The sequence below is a fragment of the Crassostrea angulata genome, chromosome 1 (assembly GCF_025612915.1).
Source record: "Crassostrea angulata isolate pt1a10 chromosome 1, ASM2561291v2, whole genome shotgun sequence".
In the NCBI taxonomy this organism is placed as follows: Eukaryota; Metazoa; Mollusca; class Bivalvia; order Ostreida; family Ostreidae; genus Magallana; species Magallana angulata.
This window is the reverse complement of record NC_069111.1, coordinates 34,870,601-34,893,469: the sequence shown is the minus strand read 5'-3', so window position 1 is coordinate 34,893,469 and position 22,869 is coordinate 34,870,601. Positions and strand designations below refer to the sequence as shown.

The 22,869-nt window shown below is 31.4% G+C and overlaps 1 protein-coding gene across 2 annotated transcripts; it reads left to right on the top strand.

Annotated features, from left to right (window-relative positions):
• Positions 1-34: 34 nt before the first annotated feature.
• Positions 35-22,820, top strand: LOC128166626 (atrial natriuretic peptide receptor 1-like). Of its 2 annotated transcripts, XM_052831926.1 has the most exons (25): positions 35-186; positions 528-939; positions 1,178-1,555; positions 4,492-4,652; positions 5,594-5,734; positions 5,830-5,965; positions 6,295-6,386; positions 6,542-6,683; positions 6,864-6,945; positions 7,118-7,235; positions 7,472-7,546; positions 7,770-7,847; positions 8,684-8,788; positions 9,141-9,212; positions 9,808-9,955; positions 11,547-11,708; positions 12,208-12,373; positions 12,976-13,125; positions 13,444-13,567; positions 14,625-14,693; positions 14,798-14,972; positions 17,282-17,380; positions 21,388-21,396; positions 21,574-21,742; positions 22,635-22,820. In XM_052831926.1, the coding sequence occupies exons 2-25, from the start codon at positions 645-647 to the stop codon at positions 22,783-22,785; spliced, it is 3,297 nt and encodes a 1,098-aa protein (XP_052687886.1). In that variant the 5' UTR covers positions 35-186; positions 528-644; the 3' UTR covers positions 22,786-22,820. The 2 variants fall into 2 exon arrangements, with proteins under 2 accessions (XP_052687886.1, XP_052687877.1); XM_052831917.1 differs by lacking the exons at positions 21,388-21,396; positions 21,574-21,742; positions 22,635-22,820 and adding exons at positions 17,782-17,873; positions 17,984-18,093.
• Positions 22,821-22,869: the final 49 nt, after the last annotated feature.

The following is a 22,869-nucleotide window of genomic DNA, read 5'->3' as shown; positions in this document are numbered from 1 at the left end:
TGTGCAATTAAGAAAATGCCAGTTCACTGTAAAGTGTCATTCTGATTGCGTAATACTAAAATCGGCTACGCAGCTGTTCAATATTATGGGAATTCCCCAGGCATCAGGAACGGACATCCTTCTCAGTGAATCATCCTCTTTTAGGAGATATTTTGTTCGTGTGAATTATTGACAAATTTAAATTTGGTAAGCATGCATTATGATATCTGATAACGAATGTGAGTTTTGATGTAAAAAATATTTAGAACATTCAAAACAAGTAAGATTTATTTGTTTTTGCTAGACCCGAGAACCAAAATGATTATAAGTACTTACGGTTATGTTGACAGTTTGATTTTAATAACAAGAATCGGATCAAACAATACCCCTTATTTATTAGACATCGAGAAATGAACAAGAGGATCTTTACGAAGATACGAGTTAGTTAATTAATATTATGAATATAGATTGCTATAACGTCCTTATTCAAGTGATATTAAAAACGTAGTTATGAAATGAACTCTTTTGATGTGTTCTGATCTTTCCAGGATAGCAAAGAAAAACCAATGGCACAGGGCCTCATTAATCTAGAATAATGAATCTAGAAAAAAGCCCGCCTTACTTTAAAAGCATCGCCAACGACCGTACCACGCTTTTTCCTCGATATGTTGCTGACGACTTTTTGTTCTGTTCTTTTGGTTGCGACGGCGATCTGGGCCAAACGTAAAAATATAACAATCGGGGGAATCGTAGCCGATAAAAACGCATTACCGTTCGCGCTCCATCGTACGGGACCAGCCATTGAAATTGGAATAGAGAAACTACGAGAAATCGTTGCAGACGAAGCTGATGTCACTTTCATTCTCAACGTCACTACAGAATTCTGCGTGGCCGATATGGTAGGAGCAATAGCAGCAGAGATGTACTATAAGCATAAAGTATCTGCATTTATTGGACCAGGTATGTGTTATGTATAAGATCCCGTTTTTAACTTAAAAAGTAAAGAATAATTATGAACTCTACCTGGAAAAAAACCCCGTAATTGCTATGTACAACTGTACATAGTACCCAGTAGGGTTCAACACTACTTTGTGCATCATTGCTGTTCAGAATAGATTAATTATTCAACCATTGCCGATGCAATATTGCATCATTTTAAACATGAACTCATTAAATGTTTATATGACTTTTTTATAAGCTTGTAGCTCAGCAGTGGATGTGGTAGGAAGAATGGCGGGGTACTGGAATTACCCAATCCTGACTCCCGTCGGCACCGATGACGAACTAGGCAACAAAAATGATTTCAGGACATTGACAAGACTTGCTTTCAATTACGAACACTTAGGTCGGTTTTACAGAAGTGTTTTTAGAGAGTTTAATTGGACAGATATAACGGTCATATATGATGTCATGGGAAAACGCCAAATCCCATCGAGAAACTTCAACAGACTGATAGGAGAAAACCTGCACAAGGAATTTGAGAAAGCGGGGTTAACCTGTACGCTTCTTAAGTTTGTATCGGATTCTCGAAAAGATTACTTAGATGTATTAACAGCAGCTAACAGAACATCTAGAGGTAGGTGTAGAGTAAAATGTAAAATTGGTAATGGAATCTCATAAATTCATAAATTAATAATTACTTCTACTAATGCCTAATACTTATTTACTTTACTGATACAGTTCCCTCATAAGCATTTTCAAGATAATTTCAGACTGTCTTTTTGGTGCTAGAACCATTATGATGTCATAATTGATTTGATGAATCTTTTCCAGTATTTTACGGATTTAAAGGAATTATGTAGAAAATAAAACAATATTTTGACATTCTATCTTCAATCAGAGGAAAAGCAATCCCAGTACCTACATGTATATTATTCAATTTAACATCGTTTTAAAGAGTAGGTCAAGAGCTTGTTTAATGCCGTTTTTGGAGAGACTGTAGGCATTCTAGATATATTTCATTAGTCAATAATGGACAAAACTTCGAGATTTGTTTCTTTTATCCTTCATATTACATAGAAAATGGTTGTTTAAAACATGATTTTTGGGAGTTGATTTTAATCAACTCTCCTATGCAGTTACTCAGGCAAACCGAAAGTGAAACAATGTTTGGACCTAAGCACAAATTAACTACGCTGACAACATTTAGTTCTAATCAATAAATTCGATGTAATGAGTTCTGAAGCATTGTTCTTCAAGGAAACTCACTTATAGATACCTTGTAAATAGTCAGATTTTAAATGGTACAAACAATTTAGATATTTTTTGAAGTCGTACATTTTATGTATTCCTACGTACGCCAGAGTTCAATATAGTCTCGTTCAGCCAGACGCTCGGCTGTCTCCGTAAATCTCCGACAAGCATAGGGTCTCTCTTTCTTGTCGGAGATTAACGGATACAGCTGAGAGTCTGGTTGAAGGAGAGAAGAGGATCCATACAATTTCGATAACTAATACGTAGTTTGGTGGAATAATTCTTTGAATATTACACAACGTGATTGATATTGGATTTTCACGAAATTCCTGTAGGATTCATATTATAAAAATGTGCGTAATTTAAATACTTATAGGAATTTACTTGCCATGCAAAATAACATATGATTGATTTTAAAATAAATAACAATCGATAAAATCAACTCCCGTCAGTTCTTCAGTACTTTGATTCATTGTGTTACCAAAAATTTAAGCCCCGGTACACCAAATGAAACAAAGATATTGTTATGAAACATCATTAAAAGAATTTATATCATGAATTTCATAAACCTGTAGGCACCTTTCATTTATTTATATAGCTTGACCTTAACCACGACAAATTAATGGTAACTGAACTGAGAAATAGAAAACAATATAAACCAACCCTTTGTCTCAAAATTATAGTTTAGTATAAAGGAGGGCGGTACTTAGTAAGAATTGCAGCTGTACTTTTGACCACTTAGAGTGAATCAACAATGTCATATATTATGTAACTGTTGCATCACGGTTATAGAGACCCTCTGATTGGTATCAATGACAGACTCCCCATAGAACACACAACTCAAATCAAATCATCAGCTAGAATAGAGCGACAAAGTCAGCAAACACAAGCGCCGTCAATGCTTTATAGCGTAAAAGGGGTTACAAGGCCAAGACTACATCAAATGTGTTTTTTGGTTGTTCTTCACTTTAAACCTATTCAAAAGATTCGATGAAATAGCTCTTCACTTCAGTGTATATTCATGAGCCTGGATAAGATCAAATTGATTCATACATAAGAAGAACCCCCCCCCCCCCCCCCCCTAAAAAAAAACAAACAAAAAACCCATCCTTTTTTAGCTTATTCTTCGGGTCAAATACGCCGTAGTTACCCGCATCAATTGATTATTTAACTGTTTGCAATTATAACAAAATTTAATTCCATCTCGGATCACACATAAAAAACATGTATAAATATGTATTCTAGTTTTTACATATTAATCAGAAAGTGTGGTGCCAGAGCTTGCTGTATGTACATGTATCAATCGATCACAAAAATAATTCCCCAAAAGTCAGCATAAAACACTTACTGTGGAATCATCAATTTTCATGGGGGCCAATTTTCGTGGATTCCTGAAATTTTATATGTTCATGGGGACGTAATTTCGTGTATTTCCTTATACCTACAAAACGAAATATGACTTTATAACCCTAATAAATTATTCGTGGAGGATGTTAATTCGTGGATGAGAGGTACCCACGAAATCCACGAAAATTGAGCCACCACGAAATCTAATGATTCCACAGTACTACTGTGTAATAAACGTTGAACAAATTATATACATTGGTTGCTGTTTTTTTCTATCTCAGAAACATTTATTTAACATTCACTTTCGTATATACGGGTGAATTATTAAATTCATTATGCATTTTAACGGAAATAAAAAAAATTCCTATGATCTAATTTGGGTCTTTACGACTGTTGAGATTCAATGTATTGTTTCATTAGAACATTACCTTTGAATCTTAATAATCGTACTTATGATATAAATAATTTGAGCTTGCGTCGTAAATAATTATCTTATTAATAACGCAAAGCATTCTCGTTTTCTTTGTTACATGTAGGTATCAAGACATACAAAATATAAATAAGCAAGGATAAAAATTTAGTTTAGTATTTTGAAAAGCGCAAATTGTAATTTGTACATAGACGTAGAGAATAAGATGCATTGCAATCAAATATTTAGTGAAAATAGTTTTAGATGAAAATATTGGTACAAGTACTTGGAATATTTATTCTGATTAAACAATGCAAATTTACATTTCAAAGCTTTAATGGTATTTCATAATCTATAATTCATTTGTTCGATTTTCACTTCAAATAGGTTTGATACTCGAAAAGCCCACATGCATGCTCTGCAATAGTTCACCTTAATGGAGTGATTAAATATTTAATTTTTAACCCAGGTAAAACCGATTGACAGAGAATAAAAAAATGAATGCTTATGTAATGAAAATTGAAACAATTCACTGTGTGAAATTTGACCCTTTATTCCTCCAGTGTTTGCGATATCCGGTGATAGTGTTGCTCTCAGACAACTGATGATAGTTGCACATTCCCTTGGGATGCTGGAAGGAGATTATGTTTTCATCTATTTTGAGTCATTTCGTGGTAACGGGAATGGTAATATCCACTGGAAGAGAGGAGACCAATATGATGAAGTAAACGATATCTTGTTCATGGTGTTCACACATTTGTCAAGGGAAATAATGATGTTTGCATTCCAATACAAAACGTAACGTTAAAAAATAACACTGTGCCGAATAATTATCCCCGTGCCAAGGTGGTAATTTTACACCCGCTTAGAATACGTTTTCGTATAAATCCATTTATACCAAGTGATAGACCATTGCGTAGAGAGTATATAACCACTTTCGTTTTTAGCATATCTCACCAGACATGTGACATATTTAAGGTCTTCATTTACATTTAAATGATGGGTTTTATAGATCTGATCTATTAAAAAATCGAACAGAAGACCCACTCGTTGCATACAACGAGAACGATCTAGTTACCTTAAACAATTAATATCCCCTAGGAATATAATAATTCCAATGGGAGAAGTAATTTTCCTACACAAAATATTGAAAATCCTATGGTATTTTCAAACAATTGTAATGGAATTATATTTCCTAAAGGAGAAAGTATTTCCGACAGGGATTAAATTCAGAAAGGTAGTTCTATAGAAAATTAGGACTTCCTGTCTGATTTTAAAATCCCAAGAGGGTTTTGTTCAAATCCTATTGGAATTCAAATTCTTATAGAAAGTTCCTTCATTCCGGCAGGAAATTCAAAATATCCTAAGGGAGTATTGCTTTTCCTGTAGGAAAAATTATTTTCCCGTAAGAATTTATTTTCTTAAGGTAAATTTCTCACCTGAAATTTAGATACAGCAATAACAAAAATGGTTATAAACTCTATAAGTAAAGGTCTATCATATGGCAAATTTGAATTTTCCGATACTTGCAGCTTAGACGGGTGCAAATATCCGACACAGTGTTAAATTCAAGGTGGACAAAATATTAAGATCCTATATCATTTTCAATAGGAAAAAAAATTTCATTTAATTTTTTTTTATATATTTAATCCCTTTTTTGCTCAGATTGTTAGGAAAGCATACGAGTCTATGATGGTTGTTAGTTTGTTCAAACCATCGAGCAGTCAGTTCAAAACGTTTGAATCCATAGTTAAAGAGAGATCCATGGAACTTTATAATTTCAGCTTTGATGCTCTTCAGTATGAGGTAAGTATATGCAAGTATAAGTAAAAAATGAGAAAAATAACAAATAAAGGTGTTTAAAAATAGTAGTTGACTTTCTTGGGATTTTAACTTTTAAGGTTAGTCCCTATGTCACTGCCTTCTATGATGCATTCACTGTATATGGCCAAGTTTTGAAAGAAACAATTGAAGCTGACCAAGATTACAACGACGCAAACGAAATCAACCAAAGAATGTGGAACAGGACCTTTGACGGTGAGTTTAAACTGGATATACAGTACTGGACATTAAATCATACATGCATAAACTTTCATTAAATGACCATAGTAATTTTGTAGTTGAAAAACTTCGTGATCAAAAGCTGTAAGTGAACTTTTCTGATAATCCTCATAGTAATTCAATTCGAATATTTGTTTAAACAGACAGTGCCAAATCTTTTCCAAAACTATATTAAAATTTTTTCCTTGTATTTTTTTTCTCTAGAACTTGTTTCCTCACCTACTTTGTCGATGGTTTACTTAATATGAGCCTTGATTAATATGATATCAAGCAGAGGTGAAAAATTAATGTTTTCTATGATCTAGGGGTTGGCGGATATCTACGGATCAACTCTAATGGCGACAGAGAGATGGACATGATGTTGTTGGATTTGAATCCTGAGTCGGGAGAATTTGAAGTATTGCTCTCTCTCTCTCTCTCTCTCTCTCTCTCTCTCTCTCTCTCTCTCTCTCTCTCTCTCTCTCTGTTGATTACTAAAATTATATATATAGATATGTAAACTAAATCAATACCTTTCGATAATTTTTTTTTCGTCGAATTTCTATATTATAGGCTGTGGGTTATTTCTATGGATTTAAAGGATATTTTGAATACGACAAAAATAATACAATTCATTGGCCAAATAATAGAGGTCCTCCCAAAAATCGACCCACTTGTGGGTTTCTAGGAGACGCACCGGAATGCCAAATTGAAGGTAAAAGGCATCAGTCTAAAATGTTGGGAAATTTTTATTCTATACTTTAAAAACAATACTTCTACTTTTTGTTTTTTTTTTAGTAAATTTCAAGAATGAAATGTTTAATATAACTTATAGAGACAAGATGGAGTTTGTTTACTGCACATTACACATAAGTTCTTATTTGGTTCAATTTAGAGTTTCCATTGGTATGGGTCGTAAGCATTGTGTTTTCTGGTGTTATATTGATCTTTGGAATAATCTCAGTATTAGTTTACAGGTAAGAGTTCATTTCTCTGACTTTGAGATTGCAAAAAGATTTGGAAATACAATCTTCTCCTTCATTTATAGCAACACTTTCATCACATACTACACGCGTATGAAGGAAAGGAAATTGTATTGATCATTTTGTATTTGATTTCGATTTCTAAGTATTTTTTTTTCATTCGTAGAAAAATGAAAAAGGAGTCTGAAATCCACAGCAACTGGTGGAGAATAACGTGGGACGATTTGACGTGGATTGCTTACGCAAACAGCGAGGCTTCTAGTTTAGGATGTTCCCTGGCAAAGGCAGAACACATCTTATAATAAATATTTTAATATGCCATACACTGAAATTAAATTTTGAATTAAACATTCAACCGCTTCAACTAAAAATTTCTTTGAAGAGTTTACTTTTGTTACGTATTTTTCATTATTGCAGATTATTTCCATTAAAGATATAATCAAATGGTTATTTGAAACCTTAACATTGGAAAATGTTTCAAACATGCTTTCAGCGTATTAAAGGACACTTTTATTTTCAGTTAAAATCGTTAGCTGGTGACGAAATAAGTATTGTGAATGTGAAATACAAAAACACATTGGTAGCAACGTACAAGGTTTGTATTGCTTATTATTAATAATGCTGACATTGTTTTTTTAATGTAATAGTATTATATTAACCAAATTGCTTTGCATATTTATTCTTTGTGATATACTTAATAAAATAGATTATTTTGATGAAAGTAATAATGTGCAGAATTCCATTTCATGCTGCTGAAATGAAATATCGACATATTATTAAGACCTAATATTCTCCAATTTAAATTTTATCTTACAAAGGGGACAAAAGTGTTTCTTTTCAAGTTCAAAAGAAATTCATTGCCCACTTCTGAAGAATTTCTTAGAGATTTACTGAAGGTAATTTTATGTGATTAATGCTTAAACAAATGAGTTGTAACATGTATTTAATTTTGACCTTCTTTCTGTCATTGCTCTCACTATATCTTTTAAACTTTCCTCTTCTTGCAAGAAGCTGTTCAACATAATTTCTTATAAAACTTCAAATTCAGATTTGCTATGCAAATCCGCTATGCCATTACAATATGAAAACCTTGACCTAACATGCGACATCGACTTTGAAATTCTTTATTTTGCACTCATCTTCTGCAAGAATACTATTTAAATGGACAGTTTGAAAAATAAAACCGGGATGTGTGTTGGCAACTTTATTTTAATGTCAAAATGTAGTACATAAAAGATTCCTACAGGTTTATGAAATTCGGGATAAAAAAATTTTCAATGATGCTTCATCACAATAGCTGTCTTTGATAGTATGTATCGGGGCTTAAATATTTAGTAAACACAATGAAATATAATTTTTTTAACTGTCAATTTCTATATTACTAGTATATGAAGGAAATAATTATAAATAACAAATCTCGGAGTTTTGTCTATTTTTGACTAATGAGATATATCTAGATTGCCTACAGTCTCTCCAAAAAAACGACATCAAACAAGGTCTTGGCCTCCCCTTTAAAATGAAGTCAAATTGAATATGGGTATCGAAATTATTTTTCCAATGACTTATTATAAAATGTCAAAAAACCGTTTCATTTTCTACGTAATTTCTGTAAAGCCGTTAAGTACGAGAAAAAGATTTTAACAAATATATTATGACGTTATAATGGTTTTGGCACCAAAAACATACCCTGAAATCATTAAGTAGATCTTGATCTCATACAACATCTTTTCAGCTCCGGACAATCAATTGTAATAACCTGACGAAGTTCATAGGTCTTACGGAAGGTGCAACAGGCATTTATGCAGTGAATGAATACTGTACACGTGGGGATTTACGGGTAACTTTTAAACAAACAAATTTTCCTCTACATGCTGTGCAAGAGTATGAAAGTTATTTTTTCTTGTCGCTAGTTAATTTCTGTTAAAATTAATACCTTGATCCAGTTATATTATAGTAACACAGTTACTTGAAAATATAGTAAATTTAATCCTTTTAATGTAAAGGAAGTTCATAACAATGTTAAGTTGTACAATGACTTATGAAGATCTTTTAATACTGTAACGAGTGATTTGTTGAGAATTATCTTGAACTTAGACCAATAAACACGATGTGTTTGTCTATTGTGTCATATATTTATTTAATATAATTTTTTAATTTTCAGTAAAATAATATATATATATTTTATCCAGGACATCCTAAGCAATGATTCGTTTACACTCAATTGGGATTTTCGGGCATCGTTAGTTTGCGACATTATTCAGGTAAATTAAGGAACAAATGTTTCATGGTGTATTTCTTCTTTAGGTCAAATAGCTGACGTCTGAATCTCTTAATGCAACATGGTGAAGCAAATACCTTTTTTTAGGTTATTTTTTTTAACTTTATAGAAAAATAAAGTTTGGAATATGACTCTTTGAAATTGGAGTCTGAAAACTTAAACATGTTGTTTTATATTGGAATTCAATATAACTAATACATTGTTATATTCTTTAAGGAATGAATGCATTATTGATTAGTTGTATAATACATGGAATGGCTTGGGACTGTTTATGCTTTTTTTATAAACCGCGCGTATACAGTTTCAAACTATTTTATATCGTATTAAACTAATAAATATTGTATTCATTTATTAGCTTTATATGATATAAAGTGGTTTGGGACTGTTTACGCTTTTTATAATCTGCTTGCAGTTTATGAAAGAGCTCTTAATACAAGCACAATTGTTTTTATCTGATGAGATGCAGTTCTGGAACTATATCATCGAATGATTAACAAAGTTAACTTGTTTTGAACAAGTTAATTGTAAGCATACTTTTGTGTGTGCACATAAACGCGCAGTATAATTTATTTTTACAGGCAATGGACTACATCCATAATTCAAATATCAAATATCATGGTCACCTGACTAGTATGAATTGTGTCATCGACAGTCGCTTTGTACTGAAAGTTACAGAATTTGGAATACAGTCACTGCGGGATTTCGACATTGATATTACCAAAAAAGGTGTTTTTTCTAGATGTCTACAATTTAACCTAGAAAATTGTTCAAGCTAATTAAGATGGGCAATAAAAAAAGGATCAATTTCAATTGCAATTGAACGAATTCGTGATTAAATCTAATTTAAGGAGGCCGATTTGGGGTTTTTTTGCCTAAGAATAGCAAAACTCTATTTTTTAACCAAGGATAATTTACACCAACTGTTTTTACTGACGAATATATAAGGAAATCTACCATCTGGTTCATTTTAAGGTCCATTTGAAAATACATATTCATTTAATATTGAATATATACACTGTATAGGACAATGTCATTTTTCGCACTTCGAAGCAGATTCCAAAAAAAAAAAAATACCATAGGAATTTTCCTCAAATTATGATATGTGATAAGTAATATCATTGTCTACGTTATATGAAAAATTACAACTCCGTCGACTGCTTTTAAGGGGGGGGGGGGGGGGGGGTCATCTCAAAGAATGAAAATGCACCACATTTTGCTCTGTTTTTGTAGCATGACAAATTTAGATTGTTACAATGGATTTATTTTAAAAAAGGGGGAAAAATTCTGAGAATAGCATTATGTTGTGTATGAATTTTCAAAGGCGTACGCTTTTTCTTTTTTCTTTCATATGTTATTTCTTATTACACACTCCTACAAGGCTTTATTTTATCATAACGTCGAAAAGCACAATGGCAACGCTCATCTAACGAACTTCGGAAAAATCGTTTAAAAAATAAAAAAAAACTTAAAAAATCAAAATTGTTTTATGTATATTTTGTTTATTGTGTTCAACTTAACAAATGGTATGGAGAAAAAAATTAATAAAAGATAAATACACGTAAATAAAAATGCGCAATGAACACATAAGTCAACCCTCTTAAGGAACAAACATAACCACTACTAAGTATTTGTGGCGGTAGATATCACTAATTGCATTTATTTCTTTTCAACTTCAAACTTTCGTTCTAATTTTAGACATCCTGAAATAAATGATAAAGTTAGAATTTATCCCATACCACCATTATTGCAAGTTCAAATACTATTTTTTTTTTAAATGTTGTCCTCTATAATACTGAACGAGGTTGCAACATATTTTGCATGAGGTCACTATAGCTACAGTTATGTTACTGAATCCTCGTTTTATCTACACAACAGCTACGGCCTAACAGGCAAAATGAGATAATTGTTTTATCGCAAAATATTTTTTACCTCGTGCTTCACCCTACAAAGTTTGATACCCAAAGGCCTCAAGCTCTGTATGGTATGTCGACTGTACATGATTAAAGTTAAACGGATTTGATAGAAAGAGTTTAGTATTTTCAATAATTATCGGTAAGCTGTTCATATTGCGTAATTCTTTGCAGCTGTAAAGAGAATACTGAAAAGGTATTATGATTTTAGTTGAAAATGCCATTTGAACAAGTCTTTTATAAATGCGCAAGGCGTTTATAGGTGTCACTTATTTAGTTTTAGCTGCATTTCACCAATGAAAGCAACGTAAAATAGTCTTCTTTAATATATTATCACATGATCAGACTTCATTCAGACATAAACATTTTCTAAAGATGCAAATTTGAGTTCATATTTTTTCACACAGAATCTCTCTGGGTTGCTCCAGAGGCCATCCGTCAACAGAATGCAGTGAAAAGTTTACAAGAAATGCAATATGCAGATGTATATAGTTTTGCAATTATTTTGTATGAAATTCTTTCACGCAAAGAACCATTTGAGGATGACCAAGAGTTCCTTACCTTTAAAGGTAATTAGAATTTTCTTCTTTTTAAGAGTACTTCAAGCCACATGTAAATGCATACAAGAAGTTATTATTATTTTTACACAAAACACTCAATATTTTCAATGTTTATTTTAAATGCTTATATTTGACAAAAACACAATTGATACAAGACAACATACATTAAAAAAAACAATAGATGTATTTAAGCTATCAGCTGGCGAAAACTGTGGAATAAATACAAAAGACGTTTGTAAATGATTTTAAATATTGTCAAAAATTTGCAAATATTGTTGTTTTCAATTATATATCGTTTATATTTATAAACGAATGAATATCATCCCTCTGCTCTTGTATCATTTTTCTTCAGAATATAGAACATTAACTTAGTCTTCATCTTCTTAATATCTTTATTATTCATTTGTTTCTTAATGAATTGTAAGAATGAAATGCCGATATAGTTCAACGCAACCGATAGGCATTGCTTAAACATGTGCATATGTACGTATGTATTGTATTTACACAGAGATAATCATGAAAATAAAGTATGTGGAAGAGACGCCTTTCCGACCACGTTTAGATGCCGATTCTGACAAAGACATGGTCAGTCTAATGAGAATTTGCTGGGATGAAAACCCGAAATCTCGGCCAACGTTTTCTACCATTAAGAAGGAAGCAACACGTTTGAAATGGTATGTGACGACTATATGTACGTTCCTCATGTAATACGTTCATTTTCATATAACTGTAAAACAATTGCATCTATACATAGTGTTATACGAATGAGTATTTAGAAGGATCAATGATCGTGACCTTGTTTAAGCTGTATTTACCCTCTTAAGATGAAGAATTCTCTTTAATTACATAGTAAAGTATTGAAATTTTAGAGCTGAAATATTTTGGATTTTTCTAATAGTTTATGGTCAAAAATATCCTATGGCAAGGTTTAAGACAGATGTTATGGTTCTTTTGTTGAGCACCTAGCCACCTTAAAGTAACATAAATTCATTGTGTGTTTCAGAGCTACATGTATGTTTCTTTATACATTCATGATTCTGTATCTGTTAAAAAATCATCTTTACTTTATGAGAAAATTATCGAAAAAAGATGTTTCAAATGATTTAAATGTTATGATTTATTTTAAATTTATGTTAAAACACATACACATATTGGAAATAAATACCAATTAGTCGTGTGATATTGTTTATGTAAAAGCTAGAAAAAAACGAAGTATGTTTTGTTTAAGAAATGTCAAGTCTTAAACGTTGAAACATTATGAATTGTTTGTTTTAAGGGACAAAACTGGAGATAAATTTTTGGACAATCTTCTATCCCGCATGGAAGAATACGCAAACAATCTGGAAGATTTAGTCGAAGAGAGAACGCAAGCATTTTTAGATGAAAAGAGAAGAGCCGAAGAACTATTGTATCAAGTTCTACCTAGGTAGGACTTTGTTTAATACGTCTGCTGCCTTTTATGCGATATTCAAAGGCATAAAGGGGAAAGGTTGACTTCTCACATAAATATTTGTCATTTTGTTCTTGATAGAAATCATTTTGTTCCAAATATACATAAAATAAATATGAACCTTCTTATATTCGTTACATGATTAGATTTTATTGTCAGAACAAAAAGATAAATTAAAACTCAAAAGCAAAAGCAAGTAATTATGATTAAGTAAGATAAAGTATCAGAAGCTTTCATGATAAACATCATAGTGGTTTTTAGAAAGTAATTTAACAGCTAAAATTCTTCTCTTAGGTCAGTGGCAGATGAACTAAAAAATGGAAGAATGGTAAACCCAGAGGCGTTTGCTTGTGTTACCGTGTATTTTAGTGATATCGTCGGCTTTACCTCTCTTTCCTCAGAAAGCACTCCAATGCAGGTATAGTATATGTATTTTGTAATAATATTTTGTATCTTTATTTAAGGTAAATTTTCACAAGATAATATATTTACCATGTCTAGTGTCTTGATGTAATGATATCCCAAGAAATCGTAAACAAGCCCTTTGTTGTATATTTCAAAAACCCCACAAAAACCCAAATCCAATGTAGTTTTACAATTCACTTCTGTTTTGAAAATTTACACAGAAAATTTCAGATCCATAACTCAGCAAAGTATAGAAAACATGATAAATAGCATGCAGTAGAGCCTTGCAGCATCAATACAAACATCAGTTCCATCAGCTACATGTATGGATATTAATTGCATTACACTGTATATTAGACTAGTCATCGCTCACTAAGGTGCCATAACGATTAATAGCAGTAGCACCTGTTTCCTATATCATATCTCCGTAAAATAGCCTAGTGGCTCAATTGCAATAAAATTATAAATAATATGACACCATAATAGATAATGATTTACATTGTTTAAAATATCTAGGATATCTCATAAATCTATTTTTGATAAGGAAGGTAAATTAATATATTATATACGAAATATTAAAATCAAATTTCATAAAAACCGTAGGTAAAGCGCTTATCACACAACGAAGCATACCCAATTCTAATTGAAAATTTAGTTTACTATGAATAAAGCTTTTGTGACAATGTTTACGATTGTACGAGTTATCGTATGCTATTTTTACAGGTAGTAATAATTGGTAATATTAAACGTGCTTTAGCGAAACACTATCTATACGTTAGAATTTTGAAGAAAAAAAACATTGTAGTGTGACATGTTTACCGGGATACTGTTAAATCACACATCAAACACACTTGAGTCCAATCAAATCATTTAATTCAAAATAAAAATGCTTGTGAAAATTCTGACTATAACACAAAATGAGAGAAGAAAATTTGGGGGAAAAGTCTTGGTCGAAGCATTAGTTTTTTATGAAAACGTATTGTCCACGATAATTGTTATTTACACATTTTCTTGAAAATATCCAAATAAGTAAGTAAGAAAAATATTTCCGAATTTTCTCTATGTTTAAGATTGTGGATTTGCTGAATGACCTTTACACCTGCTTTGACAAGATTATAGAAAACTTTGATGTTTATAAGGTATGTTTAATATATTTTATTTTAAAGTACACCATTTTTTAAGAAGATGTAAATTTTTATGTTCTATCGAATTAAGTGTGGTTTTCATATTTTAAAATCTTCAGGTCGAGACGATAGGGGATGCGTACATGGTCGTATCGGGACTACCTGTGCGTAATGGCAACAAACATGTGGAGGAAATAGCCAAAATGTCGACGATAATTTTAGATAACGTCAAAATTTTTAAAATCCGTCATAAACCGAACGTACAACTACGTGCTCGCATCGGTTTACATTCAGGTATTTATCAAACTTGAATTAACTCTTTCAAAAAAAAAATTATTATATACATCGATTATAAATTTTCCGACTACCGTTAATGATCACTTTTTGTCCGTCATTGTGTCTTTCTGTCTGTCAAGGCCCTCTTTCAAGGGGAGATCATTAGAATTCATTGAAAATTTGTTGGTATTTTTTCAAAAATCCTCTTCTCAGAAATCATTTAGCAAGAAAAGCTGAAACTTGTGTGTATGTAGTGTGTAGGTAGTGTATATTCAAGTTTGTTCAAATTTTGATCTCCGGTGGTAGGGTGGGGCTACAATAGGGGAGTTGAATTTTTACATTGGAATATTTAGAGAAACATCTTAAAAATCTTCTCGAAAACCGATCAGCCAGGAAAGGTGTAACTTGTGTGGAACCTTCCTAAGGTAGTGTATCCCAGGGTTAGGGTGGGGAAACAATGGGGAAGCTGGGTTGAATTTTTACGTAGGAAAATATAGAGAGATATCTTTAAAAATATTCTGCTCAGAAACCGATCACCTAGAAAAGCTGAAACGTGTATGAATGCATCCAAGGTTTGGGTAGATTCAAGTTTGATAAAAACTATCCAACAAAGGTAGGATAAGGCCACAGTGGTGGTTTTAATTTTCACATCGGAAAATAAATAAAGAATCTTTAAAATCTTCTCAGCAACCAATCGCCAAGAAAAGCTGACACTTGGAAGGGAAGATTAAAGTTTATTCAAATCATGATCCCCAAGGGTAGGGTTAGGTCATAATTTGGGGGGGGGGTCAAATTTTTAACATATGAATATAGAGTAAATCTTTAAAAATCATTTTCTAAAACACAATTTGCCTAGAAAAGCTGTGACTTTACTTTAGTCAGTTCAGATAATGTACATTAAAATTTGTCACGATCATAATCTTCAGAAGTAGGGTTGTGCCACATGGGGGGGGGGGGGGGGGGGGCAGTTTTACGAAAGAAAACATTTAAATTTTTGACACAAACTCAAATGTTATTCTGTATGGTTTTACTTATATGCAAGAATTTTGACATATTGTTGATTCTTTAAAATTGTTTCGACTCTGGTCTTTTGGACAATTCTTGGGCCTCATAAGGGATTCAAATTTTGATGTAGGTTTATAATCCACATATAAATGGTAGTTTAGGATCTCGAGAGATGCAAAGCTCAATATGTGATATGACTGTTAAATCACATTGTTACGAAGGTTTAACATAAGAATATGCAGGGGATTTTTTTTATACAGGATCTATTATATGACATTGTTTAGATATTTTGTATATGACTCCATGAAGCTGATTTTATTATGTCTTGTTTCTCGGTTGAGCGATGTGGCTTATGGGCCTCTTGTTTTCTAAAAGTTTTGTATATAATTTGTTTAAACAATTTTATAATGGCATTTTATGCTTGATTTTAATTGTCAAAGATGCAATGTTTAAAGTAAAAGTTTACAGCTTTTAAAGGGAAGGATGGTCAACAAAGTAACCATCATATATACCTACAATTTTGTTTGTTTTTTTTAACTTCAAACAATTATTCAGAAAAGAAAAATCCATATATTTTACCTATAAGGTACTTTTCTTCACATATTTAAGTAGAGCTCTTCTTCCATCAATTAAGTCTAAAAATGGCAACAACCATCGGCCTTTTATTTTGGTAATATTTATTTTTAAAATCATGTATTTATGATTTGTTTTCAAAAGGATGTCAAGCTGGGTCGATTTTTTTAGACTGCATTTTGCATCAGTGCATACATCTTTGTGTAAGTTAAAGGGACTTAGACACGAGTTGAGATCAAAAATAAGATTTTTATTTTTCATGCATAAAATGGTTTACTGGTTTTAAATGATTGACCAAAATATTGAATATTAAAGTCAAGTTATAAGCGAGATACAGAGGTAAGAGTTGATTGTTATGTAAACAAAGCTCGAGTCTTATAGTTGTTTACAAAAAATGTATTGTAGAGAATTACCATTTTTTAGACAAAATGACATTTAAAAAACAATTTAAACTTATTCAATATCTTTATAAATACTATTATCAATAAAAGAAAGTTAAATTTGATTGAAACTTACACCAATACAACACATATGTATAAAATGACAATATTCAAGCTATGTTTACAAAACAAAGAATTATGAACTCTGTATCTTGCTTATCACTTGATATTTGACTTCTAAATTTTGACATAGCATTATAAACATCTATATCTATCATTATAAACATTGAAAATGGAAAAATAAAATTTGAAAATTTAAGTCAAATCGTGTCTAAGTCCCTTTAATGTCCAACTTTTTGTTGATTTTAGGTCCTGTGTGTGCTGGAGTTGTTGGGCGAAAAATGCCTAGATACTGTCTTTTTGGGGACACGGTAAACACTGCTTCACGAATGGAATCTACTGGAGAAGGTTAATATTATTTTATAGAAAGCACTGCAATGCTTATTCTTTATTTTCCGATTCAGAGAATTTGTTGAAAACCAAGTTGCAAAATGACAATTTTCTTTTCATCAGACGAAAGAAGACAGCAAAGAGCAATTTTAAAAATCCTAAGATCAATAATCATAGAATGTTGAAATAGAAAATGCATAATCATTTAATTACTTTTTCTGCCTTATATAAAATTGCGGTTTATCTGACCAAATTATGTTAATTACGGGCTAATGACTAGTTTAAAAGTTAAGAACTGTAAGTTCAAGTAAGTCCAGATCTCCATTTTGTTTTAATTTGTCAGAAACATAGGTTTAAATGTTTCACCATTTTACATCTATGTATGCGGGGAAAATAATGATGTCTTATCTCATTTTAAGCCCTGAAAATCCATGTAAGCGAGTCGACCAGAAATCTTCTCTCTGAAAACCAAGATTTCAAATTGGAAATAAGAGGAGAAATTCCAGTAAAGGTATTTTTTAAAGACTGTTTTGCTGATCTGTAGAAACAAGATTTACACAACAACAAAAATCATGGAAAATATTGGTTTTTTTAACAATTTATGATGAATTTCATTTATAGGGTAAAGGCTTCATGAACACTTATTGGTTGACACGGAATGAAGCAGTGAACTAAATCATTTGAAGACCTTGAACCGAGTTGTGTACATTTTGGAAAAACTTATTCTGGAAAAAAATCTTAAATATATATATATAAATATATATATATATATATATATATATATATATATATATATATATATATATATATTGATATCATAAATTTTGATACATAAAAAATGGAAACTAGTTGATGTTTTGTTTTTAAAACTGAGAGGATTAGTATGTCCAGCCGCTTTTGCAGGTATATTCTGCAGACCCTTTTACTGTGCAATGCAATATACCGGTATAATACATCATATTGCAAATAATTGACAAGCGTAATTAAATTCGATTCCCAGCTAAAGGAACTAGGGCTATAATACATCATGTATTAAATATGTTTATGGTTTTTCGTTCGTGGCAATGACCCATTTAATTATAATTTTATTGAATTACACAAGTACAAAACTTTTTTTCAATTTTTTTCCCACATTTTTTCATTCTTTTCAAACTGCAAACGTAATGAAACTTTCCATTTTTTCTGGTTAATTTTTATCATAACAATTGTAATTATAAATTTGCATTGTCAAATCTTAAATCAATATAAAAGCTTAAACATGAGCATAAAATTTATCACTTTACAATATTGTATACAGGGAAATACTATAAACATAGAAATATTCACCCCGTTTTATTTTCGCCCTTTCGCTCTCGTTGTTAGCTGGCCAATTGAAAACTGGGCGAGTTCATATATCCCAATTTTTCTTTAATAAAAAAACAACTGTGTCTTGATGAATTCAAGCAGGGCAAAACTGTTTCAAAGTGGAGAAGGGCAAAAACTACATGAGGCGAAAATTTCCATGTAAACAGTAATCGCAGCCTTTTCATTCTCGCCCCTAAGGTTTTCGTGTAAGACGTTGCTTAAAACTCTTGTTTAAAGTTATACAATCCAATAAATAAATTAAATGTTCTATTTTTTGAGATCCTTTTTAACTCAATTTGAATTTCTTGATTCGGCGCATTACCATAATGCGTGATATTGATGTGCAAGTTTTCTTCTTAACTTTTCCCTTTCATTTATCATTATAGAAAGACTGAAGTAAAACAATTGCTTTAGTTCCCCGTTCAAATATTTTGAAATTAGTATCCTTTGCATAGTACAAAAAAAATACAGCTAATGGTAAGTTTGTCCGGTCATTATTTAAGACAACTTATGAGCTCCTGTAGGTTATATATAATAAGTATGCTTGTGTTTATGAACAATGGATATTCATTGTACAATAAGAAAATATCTTGAATGTGTGTCTTTTGCATTTCTCATTAAACCATCGAAATAGATAAAATCATGATAAATAACAAGTGAGTGCCACAATTTTGTTGTTAATACATGTGTAATAGCTAGTACATGTATAACGGTAATGTTTTACAGTTAATAATTCTACAAATCAAAATCATCATAGTTCATAACATCACTACAAAGTCTTTAACAGGTTCATTAACTTTAGGTATTACATTTAACTAATCTTCTAATTAATACAGTTGTTTTCTGTTTAGCATGGTCACTTTATATGTCAGAATCAATAGTTGAAAGACAACTTTGAAATTTAAAATCATTATTTTTACGTCTGGTTGATAGGTTTTTTTTTTAACTTCTCTGAACCCAAGGTTCAAGTGAGCTCTTCTGATCACCAGTTGTTCATCGTCCGTTTGTCCGTCTGTAAACATTTTCCTCATTTTTGATTTCTTTTTTAAAACCACTGAGTCTAAATCAACAAAACTTGGTACAAAGCATAGTAATGGAGAGATATTTCTAAATTTTAAAAATAAAAAGGGCCAACCCTTTTTAAAGGGGAGATAATTGCAAAACAGTGAAAAGGGTGCATGTTTTTAAGAATATTCTTCTCAAGAACCACTGCATCAGAAATGCCAATATTTACACAAAATCTTGTATATATAGTGAATATTTCAAATTGTTAAAATCGTGACCGCCGTATAAAAACCCCGAGAGGGGTTCAAAGTTAAACATTGAAATATATAGTGAAGAATTTTAAACATCTTCTCAAAAACTGCAATGCTTCAATTTGTGAGATAACTATGAAAGCGTCCCAATGTAATGTATATTCTAAATTGTTAGAATAGTGACCCCCAGACTCACATTGATCACAAAGAAGAGTTCAAATCTTATCAGAGAAATATATTGGGAACATGTTTAAAAATCTTCTCAAGAACTGCAAGCCACAATTTGTGAGATTACTACGCATGCATCCTCGTAAAATGTTGATTCATAATTGTTCAAATCGTGACCCCTGCACTAATTCTGGGGCCCCAAGAGGTACTGGGAAAAAATAGATACAATGTTTAAAAATATTATCAAGAACAACTATGCTACAATTTTAAAGATTACAATGCATCATCGTTAAATAATGTGGATTCTAATAGTTGAAATTATAAGACCCTGATTAATCCTTAGGGTCCCAAGAGGGGTTAAAAGTTTTATAGAAAAATAAAGTAAAAATGTTTTAAAATCTTATTCTAAAAAATTACAATGCTATAATTACTATGCAAGCATTCTTAGAAAGGGTAGATTCTAAATTGTTTGAATTGTAATCCAAGAAAAATACTAGGGCTTTTAGAGCGGTTCAATGTCTAACTTTGAAATACATTGGGGAAAATATTTAAAAGCTAATATAAAATGATATAATGAACTGTTGCTCACTTGAGCGATGTGGCCAATGTGCCTCTTTTTTCTTTCATTGATTACAATGAAGGGTTTATCAAAAACCAAACTTTAACAAAAAATTGGAATCGGCCAACTAACAAAATAGTACTAAACTTGGAATGTTTTACCTTAAAGAGGTCCTTGGGTAAATAACAGTGGTTAATTTGTTAAATAAAGCCATCGACAGTCAGAGACCGTTCTTCTTGTGAACATACCATATATAACGCCTTGGTTTCAAAAAGAACCATAATGAATACTGATTTACAATCACTGTATTCGATAAAGGAAAGTTGATGACCGTTATAATTATACATGGTCACTAAAATGGAAAAGGAAATTCGTCGTTTCTCGTTTGATATTGCTTTAGTCAACAGACCCTATTTTCTATGATTAATAATTGATGTCACTTGTTCCAATTATCGGTGATTGTGATATAAAAACATCAGGCTTAATTTATTAGTGTATTTTTCATGTTTCTGACATAATCATTATTTTGCAAACAGGTTTATGTGACAACGAATGGAAAACAAATTTTATCTTTCGCTATAAAAGGAAGCAGTTTAATTATATTGCATTACAGTGAATTGCTTTATACATTATAGCAATAAACATGAAACCAGCCTTTATGTCCAGACTTATCATTTTAAGTTTGGTATTTGCTGTAGGAGCACACGGTATGTATGACTGAATCATCTTCTGTGTTTTGTTATAGTTGCCTTTGATGAACGAAATCAATATCATATTTTCTTGGTAAGTCGTACCTTTTATGATTAAAGATTATTAATATCTATCTTTTTTTTAAGAATGACTCTTTAAAGCAGTCTTTTAAGTAAAAGTATTTTTTTAAAAAGCGTTTGACGCAGATGCTATTGCACAAGCAGCCTGTGCAGCTAGTTCCCCTGGTGGGTTTGTATCTGCCATTCGGAGGACATGCAGCGGGACACAGGCTTCGTGTAATACGATTTGTAGCAATGCCATCAGTGGTATGAGAGCAATCTATGGAAATCAGGGATCTACTACGTATGTATCAATTAACTTATTTGCAATAAACAGAGAGGTATTATATTTTATAGAATATTTTGACATATCATAAACTAATACTGAAGTGGGGGAATGGTCAATATAGGTCAAAGTGACAATCTGTAAAAATATTCCTAAAACATATTTAAAATAAACCAAAGTAATATTAAAGTGTCCTCTTACCCTGTTCGTTCGTTTTTAAATTTATCTCGCATATGTAATTCCGCAATATTTTAACAGATACCAGTTTTGTTTTTAAATCACAATAATAACTTTTTAAGAAAAAAAATACATTTTTCCGATTTTTTTTTTATCCAAAACTGTTCCGATTAGTTTTTATCAACTGTAGACGCTTTGTTGTGATAGAAACATTTTCAGTACCTAATTTTTTTCCATTATGCATGTTTAGTTTATATGCATTATACTAGTATTTAATTTTGGTAGTCGAAAAAAATGAAATTGACAACAAAACGTACACGGTCGTTAGTCAGCCTTATATATGATATTGACTTAATCATATATATATTTAATTTGCATTGTTTAAGCGTGAAGCGTTTGCTGTATTTTAGAACCCAATCTTGCACGAAACCTACATTTTATATTCTGTTCACATAAAGTTATGAAGACGTACATATTAATAGAACAAAAAAAAAATAAAAATTAGGAAACGAAAATATGCTTTTAAAATATGCTTTCAAGTGTAAAAGGCTAGAAATACGAAGCAGAATTTATTATAAGAAACAGAAGACATAAACACTAATAAATATTCCGTATTTATTCTACCTTTAACGTTTTTTTTGGGTTAAGTCAATAGCTAGCTTGAATATATTTGTGATTGGAAATCAAATAGAGCTCTAGATGATTATTTCCAAGATATGTTGTCTCTATACAGGGGAACTTGTTTCCAAGCATTCCATTTCTACTACAAGCATGCTACTTTGAAACCGGAAGAGAAGGGGAAGGCATTGCTTGCCATGCATAGATACCGAGATGGCTGTAACTCCACTAGCTGTGGCCCAAACTTCTGCTGTTGTAAAGCGTGATCTGATAACTAAGTAAAACGAGACTATCACATCTGTTTCTTTTGTATATTTATTTTTCTTTCTTATTTTATTGGAGATGACTGG

What these genes read in the sequence shown, in the direction of transcription:
- LOC128166626 (XM_052831926.1), top strand. Translation starts at nt 645, where the DNA reads ATGTTGCTGACGACTTTTTGTTCTGTTCTTTTGGTTGCGACGGCGATC. An exon ending in GAGGAGACCAATATGATGAA is followed by an intron (nt 4,653 to 5,593) that starts GTAAACGATATC and finishes TTTTTTGCTCAG; the next exon opens with ATTGTTAGGAAAGCATACGA. An exon ending in AAAACTTTGATGTTTATAAG is followed by an intron (nt 14,694 to 14,797) that starts GTATGTTTAATA and finishes TAAAATCTTCAG; the next exon opens with GTCGAGACGATAGGGGATGC.